Below are 25,411 nucleotides of genomic sequence, written 5' to 3' on the forward strand. Positions count from 1 at the left end.
CACTTTCATGCAGGTGCTGCTTTCTTGTCCCTGGGTGAACCCTATGTCAGAGATACATCAAGTTCAAAAATCGGCCTCTGGGTTTGTTAATCACATTATGGTCTGGCCACCTGGCCTGAAGCACCAGGGCTGGGCCTGACACTGGTCCAGAAGTAGGAGAAATTTCCACTTATTTTCACCTCATCATCCAACTCAGCCACAGGGTTTCAGAGATGAGAGAGATGTGAGGGCATCAGAGAAAGGGAAGAGTCCAGTTCTCTCTGGCTCAAACAACATTCCTCCATCCCTCCCAACTGAGGTCTCTCTCAAGCATTAGCTGCTTTTTCTCTATTCAGCTCCCAGATATGACTCCCTTTCGCTCTGTTTTTATACTCATTTCCCTTTCTTTTTTTCAGACTCCCTCACTAATTCTTGTATTTTTTAAAGTATATTTTATTTGTTTTTATTTTTAGAGAGAGGAAGGGAGGGAGAAAGAAGGAGAGAAACACTAATGCATGGTTGCCTCTCACGTGCCCCCTACTGGTGACCTGTCCTGCAACCCAGGCATGTGCCCTGACTGGGAATTGAACAGGTGACTCTTTGGTTTGCAGGCCAGCACTCAATCCACTGAGCCATACCAGCCAGGTTCTCAGTAATTCTTTTAATCTTCAACTCTTGTACAGAGTTTTGTTTTTCTTTCATTATGTTTTTTTTTTCTTCTTTTCTTGGAATCGGCTCTTGGTCCCCTTTTTCTCCCTACTTCCCCTCCACTCCCTGAACACTCATAGAGTTTTTTTAATCTTTCCTCCCTTTCTTTTTTCACTTTTAATTTTTCCTTTTGTGTTCTTCCACTTACTGTCTTCCCCATTCTCATCTTTAGTTTTTCTTATTTATTTTTTGTCATGAGGTGTGTTTTATTTTTATTAATTACACAAATAATTTTTACAATATCCCAGGGCAAACCAGAAAAATTGGCAGTTCGAACGGCAGTTCCCCTCAGAGGCCCATGGCCAATGGCATGGGTGTGGAATGTCTGGGTTCACAGTGCAGTGTGTCCCTTGTGTCCATTTTGCAGGTAGCTTTTTCTCTACATCATAACTGGGGTCCCAAAGATATCAGGGGTGGGGAATCTCCCAGGTTCCCAAAGATATCAGGGGTGGGGAATCTCCCAGGTTCTTAAGAAATTTCACTTCACTTCTAATCAATGGTCTATTTGGTCGGCAGGGTGTCCTTCTGTGCCTCCGTCTTCTTCAGCTTGGCCTTATCGAAGCTGGTGATTTCTTCCATGTTTGGTTTGTCTGTCATTTTCTTAAAATAATCCTTAGCTTTGGCTGCTGAATTGAGGTCCTGCCTCCTACTCCTGTCGCTGCAGCAAGAGACCTCATCTTTAGTTTTTATTCCACCTGCTCCATCACTTCATACCCTATACAGTCTCACATCCTCCTGAGTTCATCTTTGTTCATCTGCCTCTCTCCTTCCTGTTCTCTGAACATCAGCCTGTGCTGGTCACTTCCAGTCCTGTTCATTTTGAATGCCAGGTTTTGCAGAAGTTCTTGACAATAAACCTGCAAATGTAAAAAAAAAATCCAAATTGTCCTGAAATAAGGGTGAGGGTCTCATTCACATTCCAAATGTGAGCTGTTTTATTCACTTAAATGCCTTGACCCCCACCTGTCTTAATTCATCTTAGGAGCCTGGATCTCCTGCCATGGAATAACAATGAACATTGCCGGAACCCACTGAACAAATGTTCCTGGTCAGGAATTGGTAGTGTTGGGAAGTGCTTAACACAGGACCTTTGAAAGCCAGGAAGATGCTTGTCCTCTATACGGACTCCTGCTGAAAGCCTCCAGAATACACTGATTTAGTTCATGTTTATGCAGGGCCATTGCAAGGCCACCTTCTCCCCATTCTTGCTAATGTGCATATGCCCTGACTCCTACAGGAAGTATGGCCAGCTTTTATTCCTTGTTGACTTATTTTGCTAAGAATGAGTGTGAAAATTGAAGACTTTTAATTTCAAGACCAGTGATTCAAAGGTATTCTGGCACTTAAACACTATCTCAGCAAGTAAGGATAAAAAAAGCCCCAAAAGCTATCCGAGGAAGATCAGAATGGACAATAGCCTGGTAGGGTAGAACCACCCAGTGATCTGTCCCCTATATCTCAATAAAGACAAATTCACAAGAAAAACAAATCTGTGGCAAAAATAAAACATTAGGAAATTACTCCTTTCCTTAGCTCTGGTCTAGAATGTAGCCACAGTGGAAAGACAGTGCTCTCTCTAGGCCAGCCACTTTCCCCAGAGTTCACATTAGGCCTGATCATTTCTGCACTTTCTCTGTTTTCCAGTGACCTCTGTACTGCTCCAAGAGAGACAGTTGTTCCTAAGACTCTCTGAAAGTCATTCAGAGTTCAACTTACATATAAAATACAACGGACAGAAATAGAGAACTGTTTTATCCCAAAGCACAATTCTTTGTCTAGAACTAGATCTAAAATTAATATAAGAAATGACATAAAGTCTTCTAGGAATAAAAGTCCCACCTACCTTGCTCTGACATCCAGCATGTCCTATGAGAGGCTGTGCTATAGGCCGTCAGGAAAAACGTACCACCCAGGCACACGGAGGCTTAGAGTAGATGTATGCATGATCAGTTGAGAGGTACATGTCTTGAGAAGTGTGTCCCTCAGCCACAGAGCATAAGACTTGACTCAGGCAGCTGGAACATCCAGCCCCATTGTCTGTAATTGGCAGGGCCAAGAGACAGGTAGAATGTCTGTGAACATATTTTATTAACAGGGTGTACGAAGAAAAAGCAGGATATGATATAAATAATTAATCCTGGTGGACCAGAGAATGTTCTTCAGTTCCATGGACAGGTTTCCTTGAGGTCCATGAAAACCAGAAATAGGTCAAATATAGGAATTTGGATTTCTAAAATAAAATAAAATTTTTGAAATGAAGACATGGCTTTAGAATAGCTTGAAGAACTTAATTTCATTCCAAATCCACCTATTTATTCTTTCTTGAAAAATATTCAATTTTTTTAATGTCCATCTATCACATAGGTTATAAAACTTGAAGGCAGGGACTTGATTACCAAAAAACCAACCAACCAAACAAACAAAAAACCTCACCAGAACTTTGCGCATAGCATAGGTAAAAATATTCCTTGATTTTTACATGTGAAGTATCAGAAATGATCATTCAATTTCTCTCTCCAGGAGTACCCATAAACCAGCGGCCATCCCTGAAATGAAAGAGTAACCACACTGGGACCCAAGCTACATGCTCCACATCCTAATGCTTCCCCATGTACCGTTCTCTCAAGAAGCAGGAAAGAAGCAGGGCTCTTTCTGAGCCATGTATCTGCCCTGAAAAAATCAGCACTCTCTCTGTTTTCTGTTCCCATTCCCCTCTGGAGTATCTTGGGTGAGAACTAATGACAGGAGTCACAGTGAACAGCTAGAGAAAAAGGGTCACCCAGTGATCTTACAGGTGGGTACAATGTCTTTCCCCCAGTTTCCCACCATTAGTGACTGGAGCCTTGGCTCTGACCCCATGAGGAACATAAATTCCATATCCTGTGGCTGAAGGGTACACAGATATACACAGAGCCCTGTATATCTAAATTGGGGAAGACCATGTCCACTTGGCGGTGGGTCTTTTCAGCATCTTGGAGCACAGTAATTCCATTGAAAGACCATGAAAAAATTCTTATCAGCATCTAAACAAAGCAAAGGGGACATTGCCTTTTGAAATTTTTTATTATTTTTTATTTTTTCATTCTCATGTCCCAGGAGGAGCACACACTTGCCAAAAATTTTCTTTGCATTAAGTCCTTCAGGTCTTGTATTTAAAAGTCCATTCACCACTTCTGTTATGTAGCTATTTACTAAACCATCTTACATGTTAAGAAATATCTTTCACCTGGCTAAGGCTGAATTAGAGCCAGAAAGTGGGGTTGGGTTAAATCAGGGACAGTAGTAGAGAATCCAGGGCTGTTATAGTGAGCTTCTAGGAGAAAACAAAATCTATCCTTAGATGCACTCCTGATTTGAGGCTGAGTGATTCACTTCTGCTGACCTAAGGGGATTATTCTCCCTTCTAGGGAGAATAATCAACTAATGTCCTGGGAAGGTGATGGAAAGATTTGGTTAAGCAATTTAGTCAGCAAGACCCCCATACCTCCTTCTAACAGAATGAGTGTTTAATAGGTCAATAGTGTGAGCCTCACAACATGCCCCCTGATCCCAGGCTTAAATAGAAACTTGACAATAACAATCCTGTCCTTTCTGTAACAACTTTCTATCTTCACTCATTTATCCTGGAATCTATCTATTCATCTGAACATCTAGAAAGAAGCATGCATTGTGCGAGGCCCTGAGTCAATAAAGCATGGTGTTGACCTGGGTTTGACTCCTAACTTCTGTATTTATTGTCTGAGATACCTTGGCTAAATCACACAATTAACCTGAGCCTAACTTTTTTAAACTATAGCAAATAATTAATAACACTTGCCTCACATTTAAGGTTGCTGTATTTAAAGCAGTTATACATGCAATGCCTTGCAAGTACCAAAAAAAATACCTTTGTGATTCTCAAGATATAGTTTCCAGTCCCAGAGAGCTTACAGCCCTGGGGTCTCTGGCCAGAAGAACAAATAAATGACAGGAGCCAATTGCCAGACATGCAGATTTCTTGCCTTTGCAACAGAACGTATTTGGAATATTTTCTAAATTCCTGCTCCTGCCCAAGCCATATCCCAAATAACCAGAAGGTAAATTTGCAGGAACATGAGATCATGTAGAATTCAAACAATTATTTCACTTTTTGTCATGTGTAGTACAAGTTATTTTTGCAAAGCATGCTAAAATCATTTCCATGGAAACTACTTCATCATGTAGGACTCCCCTCACTGATACTGCAGTGGAATTTTACTATTGATATCTTTTGGGGAAAAAAAACAACTACGAGTGGATGTGCATGGGCAGTTGTATGTGTTTTCAGTAACACACACATAGTCCTTCTAATGTACCTTTACTTAGAAGTTTGACAAAGCAGATTGCTTGTTGCTGAGGAGAGCATGACATCACTGTCATCATGTGCATCAGCAAAGGTTCCATAGTATTGAAGGCTATGTTAGCATTCAAGCAGGTTAACAAGAAGAAAGGGTTGCATGCAGTGGTGAGTTAAAGATAGAGATGAGTCAGTGGGTGGCACACGGTCACCATCAATGAGGAAATAAAAGACGAATCAGGATGAATTTGGGGGAAAAACAGCCCTGGAGGCTAGTTTCAACTACCAATGCCTAGCATGAAAAAATAATGGCACTGTGTTACCTAAAATATCCCTTAAGCCTAAAGCTCTCTTTCTTCTTGCCCACCCTCCCGAGCTTGCTCGGCACACTGCTCCTTTCTTACATCACACGTACACACACATGCACACACACATCTATTAACATATACTTAATTTAAGTCTCAAATATTCATTGATAATTTACTATGCACCAAGTGTTCAGAGAAGTTCAAAAACTGGAAAGGTAAAGCTCATACCCACAAATAATTTTAAAGCTAAAAGGAAAGGCAGAAAAGTATACAAATGGTGGATAGGCAAATCCAGGTAAAATTTTACAGAATGGCAATCTAACACAATAATATACAACCTTAGTCAACTCAGGTTCCAATGTTTTAGTTCCCTCATCTATAAATTGGCAGTAAATATACATGAAATGTTTTCAAGGAGTTAATAAAATTCTTCTAAAGAGCTATTCAAATATAAGGGGCAGGTACACACATGTTCTGCAGGAGTCATTAGTGGAAGTCTAATTGTGGAGGGTGTAATTGAGATGGGTCCTACATCCCCAAACCAAATAAAGATACTACGAAGAAAGAAAATTATAGGCCAATATCCCTGATGAACATAAATGCTAAAATCCTCAAGAAAATGTTAGCTAATTAGACCCAGAAATATTAAAAAGATCATACACTATGATCAGGTGGGATTTATTCTGGGGATGCAAGGTTGATACAATATACACAAATCAATAAATGTGACATACCACATAAAAATGAAAGATAAACACTGCATTATTATATCAATAGATGCAGAGTAAGCATTTCACAAAATCCAGCACCCATTTATGATAAAAACTTTCAGCAAAGTAGAAATAGAGGGAATATACTTCAACATAATAAAAACCATATAAGATAAACCCACTGCCAACATCATACTGCATGAGCAAAAATTACAAACATTTCCCTTAAGAGGAATCAGGAAGAAGACAAGGATGTTTATTTTCTCCATTCTTACTCAACAACTGGAAGTTCTAGCCACAGCAATAAGACAAGAAGAGGAAACAAAACGTGTCCAAATTGGAAAGAAAGAAGTAAAACTGTCATTATTTACAGGTGACATGACACTGTATACAGAGAACTCTCAATATTCCACCAAAAACTTGCAGAATGATAAATTAATTTAGTAAAGTAGCAGAATACAAAATAAATACCCAGGAATCAGTTGCATTTTTAAATACCAATTATGAACTATCAGAAAGGGAAACTAAGAAAACAATCCCATTCACAACTGATTAAAAAAATAAAGTACCTAGTAATAAATTTAACCAAGTACATAAAAGATCAGTACTCAAAAGATACAAATAAATGGAATTATATACTGTGTTCATGGATAGGAAAATTAGCATCATTAAAATGTCTTTACTACCTGAAGCAATTTATAGATCCAACACAATTCCTATCAATATACCAATGGTATATTTCACAGAACTAGAACAAATATTCCAAAAATTTTATATAGAACCCCAAAAGACCCTAAATACCACAACAATCTTGATAAAGAAGAACAAAGTTGGAGGAATCATACTACCTTATATCAAACTATCATGCCAAACCATAGTAATCAAAACAGCATGGTACTGTGATAAAAAAAAAGACAGATAGATCAATGGCAAAGAACAGAGAACCAAGAAATAAACCCATGCCTTTATACTCAATTAGTATTTGACAGAACAGACAAAAACATACAGTGGGGTAGAGATAGTTTATTCAATAAATAGTACTGGGAAATTTAGACAGATAAGTGCAAAAAAAAATGAAACTAGACCACCTTCTTACACCATACACAAGAATAAACTCAAAATGGATTAAGCAGTTAAATGTTAGACTTGCAACCATAAACATTCTAGAAGAAAACATACGTAGTAAAATCTTAGACATTCTCTCATAGCAATATTTTTCCAATATATCTCCTCAGACAAGGGAAACAAAAATAATAATAAAATTGGACTACATCAAACTAAAAAGCTTTTGCACAGCAAAGAAAACCATAAACAAAATGAAAACGACAACACACTGAATGGGAGAAGATATTAATCAATTATATATCTGAGAAGAGGTTAACATCCAGAATTCATAGAGAACTTAAAAAACTAAAAAAATAATAATAAATCCAAAACAAAATGGAAAAAAACCCAAACAATCTAATTTAAAAATGAACAAAGGACCTGAATAGACACTTCTCCAAAGAGGACATACAGATGGCCAATATACATATGAAAAGATGTTCAACATCACTAAGCATCAGAGAAATGCAAATTAAAACCACAATGAAATATCACCTCACATCTGTCAGAATGGCTATCATCAATAAGTCAGCAAACATTGAGTATTGGTGAGGATGTAAAGAAAATGGAACAGTTGCCCTGGCTGGTATGGTTCAGTGGATTGAGTGCAGGCCTGTGAACCAAAGGATTGCTGGTTCAGTTCCCAGTCAGGGTACAGGCCTGGGTTGTAGGTCAGGTCTCCAGTATGGGGTGTGCAAGAGGCAGCCACATTGATGTTTCTGTCCCTCTCCTTCTTTCTCTCTTCTCCTCTTTTTAAAAATAAATAAACAAATTTAAAAAAAGGGAACCCTTGAGCACTGCTGATGGGAATGCAGATTGGTGCAGCCACTGTGGAACACAGTATGCAGTTGCCAAAAAAATTAAAAAATTAAACTTCCTTATGACCCCAAAATTCCATTTCTAGTGATATAGCCAAAAACCCCAAAAGACTAATTCAAAAGTATATATGTGCCCCTATGTTCATAGTGGTGTTTTTTTAAATTTATATTTTATTGATTATGTTATTACAGTTTTCCCCTCTTCTCCCCTCACTCCCCTCCACCCTGCACCTGCCTCCCACCCACATTCCCCTGTTTAGTTCATGTCCATGTGTCATACTTATAAGTTCTTTAGCTTCTACATTTCCCATACTATTCTTACCACCCCCTGTCTATTTTCTATCTACCATCTATGCTACTTATTCTCTGTACCTTTTCCCTGCTTTCTTCCTCCCACTCTCCTGTTGATAACCCTCCATATGATCTCCATTTCTGTGGTTCTGTTCCTGTTCTAGTTGTTTGCTTTGTTTTTTTTGTTTGTTTGTTTTAGGTGTGGTTGTTAATAATTGTGAGTTTGCTGTCATTTTACTATACACATTTTTTATCTTCTTTTTCTTAGATAAGTCCCTTTAACATTTCATAAAATAAGGGCTTGGTGATGATGAACTCCTTTAACTTGACCTTATCTGAGAAGCACTTATCTGCCCTCCCATGCTAAATGAAAGCTTTGCTGGATAGAGCAATCTTGGATGTAGGTCCTTGCCTTTGATGACTTGGAATACTTCTTTCCAGCCCCTTCTTGCCTTCAAGATTTCTTTTGGGAAATCAGCTGATAGTCTTATGAGAACTCCTTTGTAGGTTACTGTCTCCTTATCTCTTGCTGCTTCTAGGATTCTCTCCTTCATTTTTACCTTGGCTAATGTAACTATGATGTGCCTTGGTGTGTTCCTCCATGGGTCCAACTTCTTTGGGACTCTCTGAGGTTCCTGGACTTCCTGGAAGTCTATTTCCTTTGCCAGATTGGGGAAGTTCTCCTTTTTTATTTGTTCAAATAACTTTTCCAGTTGTTGCTTTTTCTCTTTTACTTCTGGTACCCTTATAATTCAGATGTTGGAATGTGCTGTGCAGACAAATAGCAGAAGTCATTGTGGACTCTCCTTTACTTTTTTATGTTCCTCATTCTGTTGAATCTCTACTGAAGTCTCATCACACTCAACACTTCTTTCAGTCAACCAGCTGCTTATGAAGTACTCTTGCTCTCCATGCCTAACATTAACTCCACATAACAGTTTTTAACCCAGCAACTTTGCTAATTTCTTTGCAGGAAGAATGATACAGAGAGATCTGATTAAGGTAACTCAGATCAATGGGGAGAAGTAGAGGTGGAGGGAAAACAAAGGAGTTTGCCAGGGCAACTGTGGGTGGTTTAGGGCAGGATTGGCTGAGAAGAGAACACCTCCAGAGCCAATGGAAATACAAAGAGAGAGTTCTGTGTCTCCTGAGCTGGCTCACTCTCAGGCTCAGTTCTGGCTTTCAGCCTCACTCTCACTCTCGCTCTCAGACTCTTCTCCCTGGAGGATGCTGCAGCTGCCTGCATTTTCCAACAGATGATATTTTGAATGGGAAAGAACTCCAGGCACAGCCTAGGATGGGGCTGGCCTGGCAGAGGGTGGCAGGTTTATTCTTTGGGTATTCTAAAGGGAACAGGCTCTGATGCAGAAGCCTGTTATTCTTCTAAAATTGTGAAGCTTTTGTATATTATGTTGGTTTTAGTTTCTAAATTAACCCTACAGAAACAAGATAACTAAAAACAGGGAAAAGCTAGAACTCAGGTGTTAGAGTTTAGCCTTCATTGTTAGGCTTAAGTAATTAAAGCTATGACTTGGTAGGCTTAAAACTGCATTTGAATAAAGACTCTTTTTTCCCCTGGAATTTTTGCCTAACCCTAAAGTGGGCAGCAGAACCCTAATTGCTGTTCAGTAACATGAAGGCATCTATAACTGAGTTTTGCTTATTGAACACTTCTTCATAGAAATAATTTATGTGAAAGATCTGAAAGATACACAGGGACATGACTAAGCTGGATATGTAGTAACTTCCCTGGTGGCCATGATGGAAGATTCTTACCTATTTGAGTAAGATCTGCCCAACAAGCTGAATTAATTCTAATTTAAGCCAAAGATCAAATGGCCAACATTTACAACAATAGTTTCTATGCATTTGGTGTAGCTCACAACTTTGAAATGTTGTAGAAGCAGCAAGTCTTCTTAATTTTCTTTAGGTTTCATTAGAGTTATGGTAATTGGATTTTACCCAAATGCCACCATCCCAAAGATGCAAATATGTGTTAGTCATGATTTGTGTGGGTTTTTTTTTACACTGCATTGAGGCATTCCCCTGCAGGTGAGTAACAGCCTTACCAGCAGGAAAATTATTATTGAAAAGATAATAATTCCCAATTGGGGAATTCCTTCTTCATTATATAATGACAGATAGACTCATTTTACTAGGCAAATAATGCAATTCATTAGTAATATTTGGCTTATTCTATAGCATTTTTGTTGTGCTTATCACACCAGTCCTGTGGACTGGTGAGAGGTACAAATGGTGCAATTAAAACTCAGCTAGGTAAATTTTCAGAAGCTTTTAATCTCTTTTGCCCAAAAGCTTTCCCTAGAGTGCTCTACCCCTTTTGGTAAACATAACCTGTCTCCTCATTAGTCACTGGTCACTCTGTACATCTGAATAAAGGGACATATAAACCAACCTCACTAATGGGAGACATTCTTTATTATTATCAGGGATTTATTAACCAGCTTAAAGAAATTGATAAATTAATAATTGATTCACAGTATGCTCCTAAGAGATAAAAAAGGTCAAAGACCATGACTTACAACCAGGAGACTTTATCCATTGAAAAATATACCATTTAAAGGCTTTCTCCAACTTCCTTAGAAGGACTTCTACCAGGTGCATAACTGCAAATGGACATCTACCCCTGTCTCTGACACTTGTCTCTGCCTACAGTGGAGATCAAAGCTTTCTTGAGGATGACAAGCCACCAAAATCAGAGAGAGCCAGCTATCCCTAGACACCGACAAGGCCTGTGTACTTACACACTGATGTTGAGCTTAAAAACCATTTGCTTTATTGTCATTACCTGTCTACTAATAATCATAACAATAGTTAAATTTTTGCTTTTCTCTAACTTTGTTCTTATATAGCCAGTTAATAATTGCTGACGGTAGGTATAAGACAACTTTTGCATTATCAGTAATACTTTTTTTTGGTTTCTGTTTTGAAATTTAGAATAATATCCTTGCGCAAGAAAGAAAAGGGATGTGTGTACTTCTGAGAGAATTTAAAAAGAAGTAGCTTGTTCTCATAAGTTCATTGTTTCTGTGGGTACAAAGACAAACTAAGAAGAATAAGGTAAGTTGTAGAAAGTTAATGGAAAAGGAATATGGAGAAAGAAATTTTATGTATAAATTCTAGACTGTAATTATGAGAATGTGCTAATCTCTTTACCCAAAAAAGACTACTAACTATATTAATTCAGATGGAAGCTGAAGTGGCCATTAAAAAAAAATATGGCCCTCTATAATGACTGCTGAGACATAGGAAATTTACTTATGAAATTTGTACTGTGCTCCTGGTCTCTGGAAATTTTTATACAGTAATTGTAATTTGCACCATTCTATTCTTCCAGCCTTGACTCCAATTAAACCTTAAAGTTCCAGTTCCCAATTGCACAACTAGCAGGAATCAGATTAATAATAAGTGACACTTGAGTACTTCCAATGAGAAGTAAATGGGCCATATTAAAATGAATAATAATAATATCAGTAAATGGGAACCCATCTCATGGTTAGTTTGGGAAAACAAAGACGTATACGGTGTGCTTTTTCAAGCTATACGTACATGTTATGCCAGATGCAAAATACAAAAAGATGGAAAGCAAAACTTGGACTATAATTGTTTACTGGTTAGAAATAATCCATAGCTCTTTTGTTCTTTTCTTTTCTTTTCTTTTCTTTTTTTTTCTTTTTCCTTCCTTCCTTCCTTCCTTCCTTCCTTCCTTCCTTCCTTCCTTCCTTCCTTCCTTCCTTCCTTCCTTCCTTCCTTTCTTTCTTTCTTTCTTTCTTTCTTTCTTTCTTTCCTCAATAAAGACCCATAAATTCTGACTGCCTCCCATTTCCCTACCTTTACCTTTTGAGAAAAATTTGGCCTTGACTTTCTACTGTCCTATCCATATCAAATGGTATATTTCAACAAGACCAATTATGACACAAAGACTTCCTAGAAATGAGACTTTCTAGCACCATGGAACCACATTATCTAAATGAAAGATTGGTCATCAATGCATGCTTTGGTTTGACTTCTAACCAAAGGGGAAAGTGTAGATTAAAAAAAGAGGCCACAGGTGAACCTGAAAAGCTCAAGGAAGACCTGCATGTCAGGCCCAACAAACCCAGAGACCTAAAGTAACCACATATTCAATAGGAGGGTCTGAATATAAACATTTCTAACGAAAAGTGAGTCATGACGTGCAGTCACATCCAAGGCCTGTATCTTTCTTCACCTTTTCTTTTTACCTTAGGTAAACTTGTCCATTATCTTTTTGTATCTATGGCAACATACCCTCAGGTTGGTAGAATAATCCTCATTTTCCAGACCCCTCAGAGTATAGCCTTACCCCAGAGCACAGAGCATGAAACCACAAATTCCTCTTTGTTATCCTCTTCCTCAGATTGTTTATATGTGCTGCAAGTGTTATTATTAACAATTCTGTACCTACCAATGTAAAAAAAGAAAAGTGTGCATCTTTGTTCTACTTTTATTAAATCCCAGAGATTTTCCCACTTTGCTTTCCCCTGTCCCCTCAACCTACCACCAATACATGTCATGCAACCCTTCTTACAACTCTTCCTTTGATTTTAATATTTAAAATAAGCCACAAAACTATCATTCTCCACTGCAATCTTGCTTCCCAACAATTGTCACCAGTTTGGCTCAAATAAACATAAAAATTCTCTACAGGTCTAGACATCATTGACAGTTCAGCTAAATTGTAATTCTCCTCTGAGAATCCCACATCCTCAGTAAAATTCTCTGCATGTAATTGGCTTATACACTTGTGTTTTGAGGAAAGCAACTATATTCCATGTTGAGGATATTATTATTTCATGTTCAGCATGTCAGAATTCAGAGATAAGCAAAGAAATTTTTAAAATAGAAAAATTGTAGGAAGAAAACATTCCATAGAAAGAGAAAACCAGAGATTCAAATAAATCATGGGAACATGTTTCTTGAAAATTCACCATAGTGTGGATGGCTGGGCATTCAAAATTGCGCAGTGACTGATATAGAGCAGGGATGTCCAACCTTTTTGCATCTCTGGCCCACACTAGAGTTGGGAGAAGAGTTGTCTTGAGCCACATATTAAATACCTTGTGACATGTAATCACAAAAAGAATCTCAAAATTTACGTAAATTTACTATTTTGTGTTGGGCTGTATTCAAAGCCATCTTGGGCTGCATGTAGCCTACAGGCCGTGGGTTGGGCACCCCTGAAAAGAGGGTGGGGGGATTTTTTTACTCAAATATTACGGTGACTTGGTGACCTCATGGAGACATCTAAGTTACTACATACTGCCTTTTATAAACCTTCCTCTTTTTCCCAAATGGGAAGTGTTTACATCCATGGCATTGAGGTTAAGATTCTATGAACAATCTAATCCTGGCAATCTTTTGCCACCTCCACATTGTCTTAGAAGAGCTCTGAGCTGCCTCCCTATATCCTCATGAGACTGTGGGATACTGTAAATTACTTGAGAAACTGGCATTTATCATTATTCTCAGGAGTACAGCTAAAAATTAATAGAGCTTCTTTGGTAATTGTGAATTTGGAAAGCACTGGTGTATTTTTGTTCTAATTACTCACATCTCAGTTCAGTTATTTAAAAAATAAACTGCATCTCTGAACCTCTATACAACTTTTCCACTTCCTAAGCCCTGGCTTATCTTTCTTAATAATCAGTGACTATTAACTCATTCTGTACTCCCAGGTGGTATGTGGAGATAAACACCCAGACAATCAGAGCTGCTTCATCATAACATGTATCACCTATTGTACTCCCAGCTGCCTCCTCCTGGCCCAGCTCTCAGGCATGAGTCACTTCCAGAAGATCGTTCCAAAGCCATTGTCAGAAGAGTAAGCACACTGGTACTTGATTCTGGATCTCCTTGACGTGTCTTGCAAGAGACCGTCGCTCAGTATCTCCAATGGGCCTGACACCATGTAGGGTTATCTCATTTCTTAACTTTACTCCAAGCCACCCCTCAAAGTCCCTGCAATCTCTGACAGAGGAGCACCGGGTGTCAGCATTATTGCACACCCAATTTCCTAGGAGTGTGCTTCCTAGGAGAACACTGTTCCCACAAGTACGCTTTTATGCCTTTTTTGCCTCCTACCTTAAACCAAAAACACACGGAACCCATCTCTGGACATACTCTCAAGGTCATTTTCTCCTTGTTTTTACCCCCAGGGAAGTGTATTTACTTTGGATTTTAAGTAGCTAGTGAGGGGTGTCTAGTGTCTGGGTGAGTCACTTTGTTCTCTTTGTGAACTCCCTTTCTTTGGGCACAAACCCAGGCTGATCTCAAATTTGTTCTTTCTTTTCACCTAAGAAGAATTTAGTTGAATTTCAGGAATAAAGTTTGTCTGATAAAGATCAAGTTTCTGAATCTTAGCTGTAGCTCAATTATTGGTTTGGCAGGTGATCCTGATTGTTTTTAAAATGGACATTAGACCCTCAAGGGAGCCAAGGCCTGCCTGCCCCACTAGACCCCGCCACTGGAAGGACACCTTTGTGATTCACATTTCCAGGGCATTGCTCTTCCAGGAACTTTCTCCCAGGGCAAAGTCACTAGAGATGGGAGTGCTGAAAACGTGGGTGCTGGCCCTCATTCTCCACTGTGCTGGCTGTTTACACTGAATCAGACAGGATTCCAGGGCTGGTAAGCCAGGATTTATGAGTCTATCCTGGCACACTGCCAGAGAATGCTGAACAGAGTCTTACCAGTTCGACCCAGCATGAAGACAGCAGAAAGCTGTGGTCTGGGAGCTGGGGCAGAATGTGGTCAAAGAGAACATTCTGATGGTTTGAGGAGACAGGCTCTGCTAGGGTTGCACTGTGATCCATTACTCAACACATATTGCTTTGGGGTCCCATACAGCTCTTTCCTCTGACAGGAGAAAAGTACCGTTCCTCCTTAGCAAGAATATGTGAGGTTCTCCAGAGACAAGAGGGTCATGTTTACCAAAAGGAGTAGAGCACTCCAGGGAGAGCTTTTGGATGAAAGAGAGTAAAAGCTTCTGAAAAATTACCTAGTTGAGTTTTAACTGTACCATTTGTGACTGGATAAAGAAGATGAGGTAGCCCTGGCAGGTGTGGCTCTATTGGTTGGAGCATCATCTCATAACCGAAAGGTTGCGGGTTTGATTTCCAGTCAGAGCATGTATAATTCCTGGGCTGGGCTCATATGGGAGGCAACCAACTGATGCTTCTTTTTTGATGTTTTCCCAAAGCATCAAAGCTCTCTCTCCCAAAGCAATGAAAAAAAAAATGTTTTTGAATGAGGAGGAGGAAGAAGAAGGGGGAGAAGAAGAGGAAGAAGATTTATACAGTGGAATACTACTCTTTCATAAAAACAAGGGAAATCTTATAATTTGTGTCAACATGGATAGACCTCCAGGGTATTATACTAAATGAAACAAATCAGACAAAGAAAGACAAATACCATATTGTTTAACTTATTTGTGGAATCTTAAAAACAAAGTAAATGAACAAACAAAATAGAAACATATTTACACATACAGAGAACAAACTGATCACTGCCAGACAAGATAGGATTTGGGGGCCTGGGTTACAGAGTTGAAAGAATTAAGAAGTACAAATTGGCAGTTACAAAATAGCCACAGGAATTTCAAGAGTATCATTGGGAATAAATTCCATAATCATGTAATGAGTACGTATGGTGCCATGTGGGTAATAGTCTTATGAGAGTGGGCACTTTGTAAGTAATATAGATGTCTAACCACTGTGCTGTACACCTTAAACTAATATAATATTGAATGTCAACTGTAATTAAAAAATAAAAAGTACCAAATACATAGAGTAGTAAATACATAAACCAGTAACATAGTGTTTATTACCATAGTGAGGTATCGCATACTTTGCACAACTGCATGGGGTATATTTTTATACACCTGGCAGGGCAGTAAGTTGTTTACACTAACACAACTACAACACGTAATGAACTGTACTGTAACTTTCAGTGGCTACCATGTCACTAAGTTACAGTGGATTTCCTTCTTCATTGTGACCTTATGGGACCACCATTCTGTATGTAGTCATGTTGACTGAAATGCCATTATGTGATGCATGACTTTATTTTTAAACTAAGGACCAGGAAAAGTCACTTGATTTACCCTTCAAATAAGTTTTTACAGAAGAGTTTGCTTATAGCCCTCTTAAGGTGATATGGCAGGTAGTCAGTTATTATTAGCTATAGGGTCAAAAGCCTTGACCCTCAGGTCCCAAATCTATCATTCCTTAGCGGGTCTGCAGTTTTCTTATGTATAAATTGGGAATTAAAATCCCACCCAAATGCGTTTTTTGGAGGATTACTTGAAATAATAAATAGACGTGTTTTTCTATTAAAAATACTAGTGTGAGCGTGAGAGTTTCTCTAGGTTGTAATATTACTTCAGAACACACAGCTTGCTTGTAGATCATGTCTTCTTTATGATCACTAGACAGCAGTGTCTTTCCTCTTCAGTGGACCTCATTCACACCCTCAGGAGCAGCATATGACATTTCTCTGTAGGTAAGCTTTGCTCTTGATTCTTTACTCAACTACTTGTATTGAAATTATATATACATCATCTTTCATATGTGGCTTTGTAACTTCTCTCACTAAAGCAGCAATGTATCATGCTTTTTTTAGTTTATTTTTATTGTTTACACTATTACAGATATCCCCACTTTCTCCCCCTTACCCCACCTTCCCAGCATCCCCCCTGCCCTCTGGCCATCACTTTGCCATTGTCTGTGTCTATGATGCTTGGTCTGAACCCCCTCTGAACCCTGGAATTGAAGCGCATGAATGGTCAATAAAGACCATTGATTCTGCTTTTACCATTTGGCTCAGCTTCTTCTACTCCAGTGGTCCTTCCTGAGAAAAGCGGGTCTGCGCAGCCTCTTCAACCTGAGGGCAGACCAGTACCTTAACAGAGGCCTGGAAGCCAGGCTGGCCAACCCAGCTTCCATTGGTTGAGTCACAAACTGTCTTGCATACTTGCATGTCTTGCACTGAGAGTGAACATGAATACACTTAACAGCAGGGTTAGTTCTGAGAAATGTCTCCGTAGGCAATTTCATCATGTGCAAACAACCTAAAGTGTCCTTTCACAGATGGTGCAGCCTACAGCTGTAATTTTCTGCACTAGAGAGCCAGCAGCACAGCAGGCTTGTATACACCAGCACCACCGCACACGCGTAAGCAACGCGTCGTGCTGTGACGTCAGAGTGGTTACGCCAGGCGATAGAGATTTTCCTGCTCTGTTGTAATCTTATGAAACACCACGGTATATTGTTGGGCTATTGTTGACTGAAACATTGTTATACACCACATGATTGTATTGTGGGAAGCAATTGAGATTTTGAGATACTTCGTTACATAGTAAAAATTGACAACTACATTATATTGGCTTTAGAGAAATAAACTGATATGTTATGAGACACTAAAAATCTATGAAAAATTAATAAAAATAGTTACTTGTTTCCACATGCATGAATACCTAAACACACTAAGTGAAAAAAAAACAAGTTTCAGAAAACATAATAGAATTCATTATAAAATTTAAAATGAATTTTTATGTGTGGCGAATAGCATTGTAACACGACTTGGAATGATATTAGTTTTGGGGAAGATGAATTATATAAAGGTTTTTGATCAGGAATTTAACTATGATGACAATACTTTTTTCTATAATACATCATCTCCATATTTTATTGTGTTCTTCACCCCAAGTCACCTTCTATCACCATTCATCCCCCTTTTACTCTCTCCTACCTCCCCCACCCCTTTCCTTCTCTTAATCACCATACTGTTGTCTGCATCTGTGAGGGCTGTGTGTGTGTGTGTGTATGTGTGTGTGTGTTGTTCAGTCCCTTCACCTTTTTTACCCAGGTCCCCAAACCCCTCCCCTCTGATAACTGTCAGTCTGTTCGTTGTATCTATGTTACTTTCTTTTGTTCATTAGATACCACATATGAATGAGATCATATGGTATTTGTCTTTCTCTGCCTGGGTTATTTCACTTTGCATAATGTTCTCCAGATCCATGCATGCTGTCACAAAAAATAAGATTTCTGTCTTTTTTTTATGGACAAGTAGCAGACTATGTTTTATTTTTTAAGCTGAGTGATAAGTTCACAAGGTAACCATGGTATTATTCTTATGTATTTTGTATTCTTCAATATCACACACTAAATTTTAAAATGTAAAAAAAGTTTTAAAGTAATTCTAAATCTATGAAAATGATATTCAAACTCATACATGCTATTTTGAGCCTCGTGCATGCAGGCCTGCACTGGAAGAATGAGGAGTGTGTTCACAGTGTGCAGACCACGTTTACTGCACAGCTGTGACTGTCCTGTGAGCAGGAGGGGCGGGGCTGGCCAGGGGGTTCCACCGGGAGTTGATCCCGCAGTGCTGGATGAGCCTGGGCTGTTTACTAAGTCTCCTTCAGATCGGATGGGAATGTTAGGTTATCTTTCTTTCCCCGGTGCTGTTCTGAGTGGCATCACTGTGTTCTCTACTTTTCATAAGCTCGTGGCTAATTATTCCTGTAAAGCGATGGAAATTGCATCTTCCTTATGAGGACTCTCCCTGCCATCAGCTGATATGGGATCGCCAAATTAAGATTGTACTTATCTTGGCATTGTGGAGACCTCTCAGATCCTTTATCTGTGCAGTCTGGGAACTATAGCAATGAAAAATCACATTTCTTGGGTCCCCACTTTAGATATTTTAGTTTAAGCTAATTTTTCTAAGTTTTTAAGGTAGAAATTAGATAATTTATTTTGAACTGCTTTATTTTTAATTCAGCACGTAAATAACAAGCTTCTATTTTAGCAAACCGCACATGGTGGTTTATGGCATTTTCATGTATAATAAATGTTCTCTAACTTTCTTCTTAGTGTGTCTTTTGACTCACAGTTTATTTATAAGGGTGTTATTTAATTTTTAAATGTTAATTATAAAATGCATTGCTGTCATTGATTTATTTGTAAGCTAACACTATTGTGCATAGAGAACAGACTCTTCAGACTTGGGTGCTCTTCCATGCATTGATATTTGTTTAGCAATCCAATGTGTAGTCTTTTGGGGGAAGGTTACATGTACCCTTGTGACTAATGTGTGCTCTGCAGTTGTGTGATACGGTGGTCTGTAAATGTCAATTTAGGTCACATCGGCAACAGACTTGTGTAAGTTTCTATATCCCTATTGATTTCATGTCTGTGTTTTCTATCAGTTACTGGGAAAATGTGTCTCAATTTGGAAATATAATCATCAATTTGTTTATTTTTCCTTTCACTTTGTCAGGGTTTGCTTAATGAATTATGTTTTGCTGTTTCAAATTGAATTCATCGGGGTGATATTGACTGATTAATAAAACTATACAGGTTTCAGTTGCACAATTCTATAATACATCATCTGTATATTGTATTGTCTCCTTCCATCACCATTTGTTACCCCTGTACCCTCTCCTACCTCTCTGCCCCCTTTCTTTCAGCTAACCACATACTGTTATCTGTGTCTATGAGGGTTTTTTTTTGTTTAATTCATTCACATTTTTCACGCAGCTCCTGACACCCTCCCCTCTGACAGCTACAAGTCTGTTTTCTGCATCTATGAGTGTGTTTATATTTTGTTAATTAGTTTATTTTGTTCATTGGACTCCACATAAGTGAAATCACTTGGTACTTGTCTTTCTTTGACTGGCTTACTTCATTTAACATAATGCTTTCCAGGTCCATCCATGCTGTCACAAAGGATAAGATTTCCTTCTTTTTATGGCTGAGTAGTATTCCATTGTGTAAATGTATTGGAGCTTTTTTTAATCCACTCACCTACTGATGAGCACTTAGGCTGTTTCCAACTCTCAGCCATTGTAAAAAACACTACTATGGAGACTTACAATAAACTTCCGGCCTAGATGAAGGTGTAGGTAGACACACTGTGCCTACTTGCACAACCAAAATGAGGACAATGACAATTTAGAAACAAAAAACAACGAGTGCCAACAGAAAATTGAACTGTATGGAAGTCCAACAACCAAAGAGTGAAAGTAGACACATTCATCCAGACCAATAGGAGGGGAGGAGTCGGGCAGCCGGAAGGAGAGGGGTCATGGCAAGGCAGCCACTGGTGGACCTGGCAAAGCAGCGGCGGATTGTGAAGGGGCATGGCACACAAGGTGGCTGGTGGACTGGGTGGTCCCACATTTGAGCACAGATAAACCACGTGAAACTGGGGAGCAAGACAGACCACACAATCCAGGGTCCCAGTGCAGGGAAATAAAGCTTCAAAACACTGATTGAAAACACCTGTGGGGGTTGAGGTGCCAGGAGAGACTCCTAGCCCCACAGGAGAGTTCATTGGAGAGACCTACATGGTCCTGGATTGTATACAAACCTGCCCACATGGGAATTAGCACCAGAAGGGCCCAATTTGCTTGTGGGAAGCATGGTAAGTGACTAGAATCCAGCAGAGAGTGGAGAAAGCACCATTGTTCCCTCTCTGAACCCTCTCCCACATACAGCATCAAAACCCAGTGACTGGGTTGCCCCACCCTGGTGAACACCTAAGGCTCTGCTCCTCATACATAACAGGCACATCAAGACAAAAAAGATGGCCCAAATGAAAGAACAGACCAAAGCTCCAGAAAAAATACAACTAAGTGATGAAGAGATAGCCAACCTCTCAGATATACAGTTCAAAACATTGGTAATAAGGATGCTCACAGAACTGGTTGAATTTGGTCACAAATTAGATGAAAAAATGAAGGCTACACTAAGTGAAATAAAGGAAAATGTACAGGGAACCAATAGTAATGGGAAGGAAACTGGAATCCAAATCAATGGAGTGGACCAGAAGGAAAAAAGAAACATCCAATCAGAAAAGAATAAAGAATCAAGAATTCAAAAAAAATGAGAAGTGTCTTAGGAACCTCCAGGACATCTTTAAACATTCCAATATCCAGATTATAGGGATACCAGAAGGAGAAGAGGAAGAGCAACAACTGGAAAAGTTATTTGAACAAATAAAAAAGGAGAATTTCCCCATTCTGGCAAAGGAAATAGACTTCCAGGAAGTCCAGGAACCTCAGAGAGTCCCAAAGAAGTTGGACCCAAGGAGGAACATACCAAGGCACATCATAATTACATTAGCCAAGGTAAAAATGAAGGAGAGAATCCTAGAAGCAGCAAGAGATAAGGAGACAGTAACCTACAAAGGAGTTCCGATAAGACTATCAGCTGATTTCCCAAAAGAAATCTTGAAGGCAAGAAGGGGCTGGAAAGAAGTATTCCAAGTCATGAAAGGCAAGGACCTACATCCAAGATTTCTCTATCCAGCAAAGCTTTCATTTAGCATGGGAGGGCAGATAAATGCTTCTCAGATAAGGTCAAGTTAAAAGAGTTCATCATCACCAAGCCCTTATTTTATGAAATGTTAAAGGGACTTATCTAAGAAAAAGAAGATAAAAAAACATGTATAGTAAAAGGACAGCAAACTCACAATTATTAACAACCATAGCTAAAACAAAAACTAAAACCAACTAAGCAAACAACTAGAACAGGAACAGAACCACAGAAATGGAGATCACATGGAGGGTTATCAACAGGGGAGTGGGAGAAGGAGAGAGGGTGAAAAGGTACAGAAAATAAGTAGCATAGATGGTAGGTAGAAAATAGACAGGGGGAGGGCAAGAATAGTATGGAAAATGTAGAGGCTAAAGAACGTATGACACATGTACATGAACTAAAGGGGGGGAATGTGGGTGGGAGAGGGTGTGCAAGGTGGAGGGGAATGAAGGGGGGAATGGGACAACTGTAATAGCATAATCAATAAAATATATTTAAAAAAAGAACAGATAATCTACAATGAGCCTAGTAATTTCCTCACTCATGGTAGTTTTGATTTCTCTTAAAGAATTAGTGAGGAGAAGAGGAAATGCTTTTTCAGCTCTTGGAGCAGCACTATGCTTGCTTCTGCTTCTTTTCTTTTCCTAAATCCTATTGCAGCTTTCTTTCTTTAAAAAATATTTTATTTTTATTTATTTTTAGACAAAGGGGAAGGAGGAGAGAAAGAGAGAGACACATGAATGTGTGATTGTCTCTCGTGTGCTCCCACTGGGGACCTGGCCTGCAACCCAGGCATGTGCCCTGACTGGGAATGAAACCTGTGATTCTTTGGTTCTCAGGCCAGCACTCAATCCACTGAGCCACACCAGCCTGGGCCCATTTTAGCTTTCTACAAACCTTCTTAAGGTGACCTGGCTTTCTACATAAAAACAGACATTTCTATAGGCACTTCCAGCAGATCCTATTTAGTAACTGTTGCTTTGCTCTCAGAAACCAGTAGGTAAATTAATTAGAATAAGTCAGAATAGCCAGGATCACATATTCGAACAGCTATATCATATTTTCTTGTGAACCCATCAGGGTCCAAGAGAGGGTCAGGGACATTGTTAGGTAGATTTCTTAATTCTAGTCTAATCCAAGAAACATATAAAACTGCTGGTACCCTCCATCTGAAACTGGCTTTTCTCTCAAGGGAGCTTCCAGAATTCTTTTATTATTATTATTTTAGTCTATACCAGTCTGTTTCTCTATCCCGAGTGTCCCTTAGGTCAGTGGAAAGCTATGGCAGAGAAGATGTAGAAGAGAGAGAGGAGGGGGAGGAGGAAAAGAGAGTTAAGTCATAACAAGGGTTATGTCGAGGGTACAATGGGTCAGTTGGAGAAGAGAAAAAAGTGGGGTGTTGGCTTTAAGCAGCTTCGAAAGCTTTTCTTAATTTAGAGACAGTCTCAAAAATGTCTTAGTAACTTCCTGTAGAGAAGATAATTTTGTGCTCTTCCTAGAAGCTTCTAATTTCCAATCAAGATTAGCTTCCCATTTATTTGGTTTAATTTTGGAACCAGCCTTTGCTAATTGTGCATAAAAAATAATTAAGGTGTCAAAGAGCTCCATTTTGGCCCTCTTCTGTTGATATCGCTTCTAGTTATGTCTTCCCATTTCTGTAAGTACTTGCACGTGCTTGCTTATGAATTGTACATCTGCAGGACTACTACATAGGGCCTACATCCTGGGGGCTTGCTGGCCTTGGAGGCATAATTTCTTAAGTTAATATTAGTTTTCTTCAAGATCTGCAGAACCTGAATAGATTTCTAGGCATATTTTGTAGTGGGTTGAAGTGTGCTGATTATGGATTGAGTTCCAAGGAGCTACCTCCCGCTGAGTTGCTCAGCCCCACTTGCCTGTCTTGGTTTCTCTCCCCAGCTGTCTGCTACAGCCATGAGGACTTGGAGCCCTGGGTAACCAGCTTTTATTTGCGCTTCCCCAACAAGTCAATTATTTAATTATAAATACATCTATATAAAATGCATAATTTCCTATGAAAACACAGGTTTTCAGAATTTATCCCAGTTTTACTGGGATAAATAATTATGGGATAGAAATTTAAACAACTAATTTTAATAGAGAAAATTATCCAGATTCTAGATCATAAAAAAAATACAGGTTCTGATGGTTTCACGGGTTAATTGCATCAAACCTTTAGATTAGATAGTCCCAATGCAATACAAATCATTGCAAACCAAGGAACATGAAAGAATATTTAAACTATTTTATAAATCAGTATAACATTGATATAAATTTGATAACCATAGCAAAGAAAGAAAATTGTAAACTAAATCACTTATAAATATTGATTTGAAAATCCTAAGTAAAATATTAGTAAATATAATATTAGAGGAGAACACAAAAGCAGCACTTGCTTCAAAATCTAATGAACAAAATAGACTGATGAACAAAATAAAACAGAGGCATGGAAACATGGAACAGACTTACAGGTCTCAGAGGGGAGGTGGTGGGGAAACTGGAAGAAATTAGCCAAAGAACATATATGCATATATGCATAGCCCAAGGATACAGTAAACAACGTGGTAAAGATGGGGGGTAGGGGTGGGAGCTGGATGGAGGGCGGTAAAGGGGAGAAATGGGGGATATCTGTAATAATGTCAACAGTAATTTTTTTAAAAGGAAAAAATCTAAAGTAAAAGACATTTCAATTAGAATAGATTAAGTAAATTAATTCATTTATTATTTTTAAAAATACATTTCATTAATGTAAGTATCCATTGATCATTTTGACAATGGTATATCTAAAGATGGTATCATTTAAATAAAGACAGATTTAAATACAACAAATCTAATGCATCCTCCCCTTTCTCTCCCTCTCCCTCTCCCTCTCTCTCTCTCTCTCTGCCATATCATAGTGGTTAATGATATGGTCTTTGGACCACTGGTCAAGATGATGGCATAGATAAATATAGCTCACCTTCTCACACAACCACATCAAAATTACAACCAAACTACAAGGTCTAGCAGAAGTAAGCCCTGCTGGAGTATGGTTAGTTGGATAATAATATGGTTGTAATGGTTTATAGTTTTAATTTTAACATGTCACCTAAAATGTTATATGGGGTGCTTGAGTGTGATATTGTTATGTTACAGAATCACATGCTTATGATTTTTTAATAAAATATTTTATAATAAAAAGGGGCATTAATGGCACAGGACCCTGTATATAGAACAACCATCATTCAGCACTGTCAGAAATTGAGCTGAATGGAAGTCCTACAACTACAGAATTAAAGAAGAAAGCATATTGAGACTGGTAGGAGGGGCAGAGATGTGGAATGGGCTGGTCCCACACCCATGTGAAGGTAAAAATTGGGAGAGATAGCTCAGCAGCAAGGAGTCCCAGCCCCACACCAGGCCCCCCAGCCCAGGGTTTCAGTGCCAGGAAGATAAGTCTGCATAATCTCTGGCTGTAAAAACCAAGAGGGATTAAGGCTGTGGAAGACAGAAGTGCTGGAATCCTAGGCAGTTTCTCTTAAAAAGCTTGTGCACAAATTTCCGGGACTCACTCCCTCTGAGCTCCAGCAAGGGGACAGCAGATTGAAAGGCACCAGAGACATACAAGGAAAAACTGAATTGTCCAGCATCAGGGTGAGAGCTGGGGGAAGCTTTCTTCTAGACAGAAGCACTGGCAGAGGCCACTGTTCCTTTTCTGAGCCCTCCCCACACAGAGCCACAGAGACAGCAGGTGGCACCATATCTGAGACTCCATCCAGCTGGCTCACACTGTTTACCCCACACTGGTTGCCTG

At 39.0% G+C, this 25,411-nt stretch overlaps 1 protein-coding gene across 1 annotated transcript; it reads right to left on the reverse strand.

Annotated features, from left to right (window-relative positions):
• Positions 1-1,121: 1,121 nt before the first annotated feature.
• On the reverse strand, positions 1,122-25,200 carry LOC114509078 (thymosin beta-10-like). Its single transcript, XM_036014211.1, is given in 4 exon segments — positions 1,122-1,359; positions 7,913-7,921; positions 13,493-13,497; positions 25,195-25,200. A coding segment is annotated over 1 exon segment (129 nt). The 5' UTR covers positions 1,285-1,359; positions 7,913-7,921; positions 13,493-13,497; positions 25,195-25,200; the 3' UTR covers positions 1,122-1,155.
• Positions 25,201-25,411: the final 211 nt, after the last annotated feature.

Source organism: Phyllostomus discolor, chromosome 13 (genome assembly GCF_004126475.2).
Source record: "Phyllostomus discolor isolate MPI-MPIP mPhyDis1 chromosome 13, mPhyDis1.pri.v3, whole genome shotgun sequence".
NCBI lineage: Eukaryota > Metazoa > Chordata > Mammalia > Chiroptera > Phyllostomidae > Phyllostomus > Phyllostomus discolor.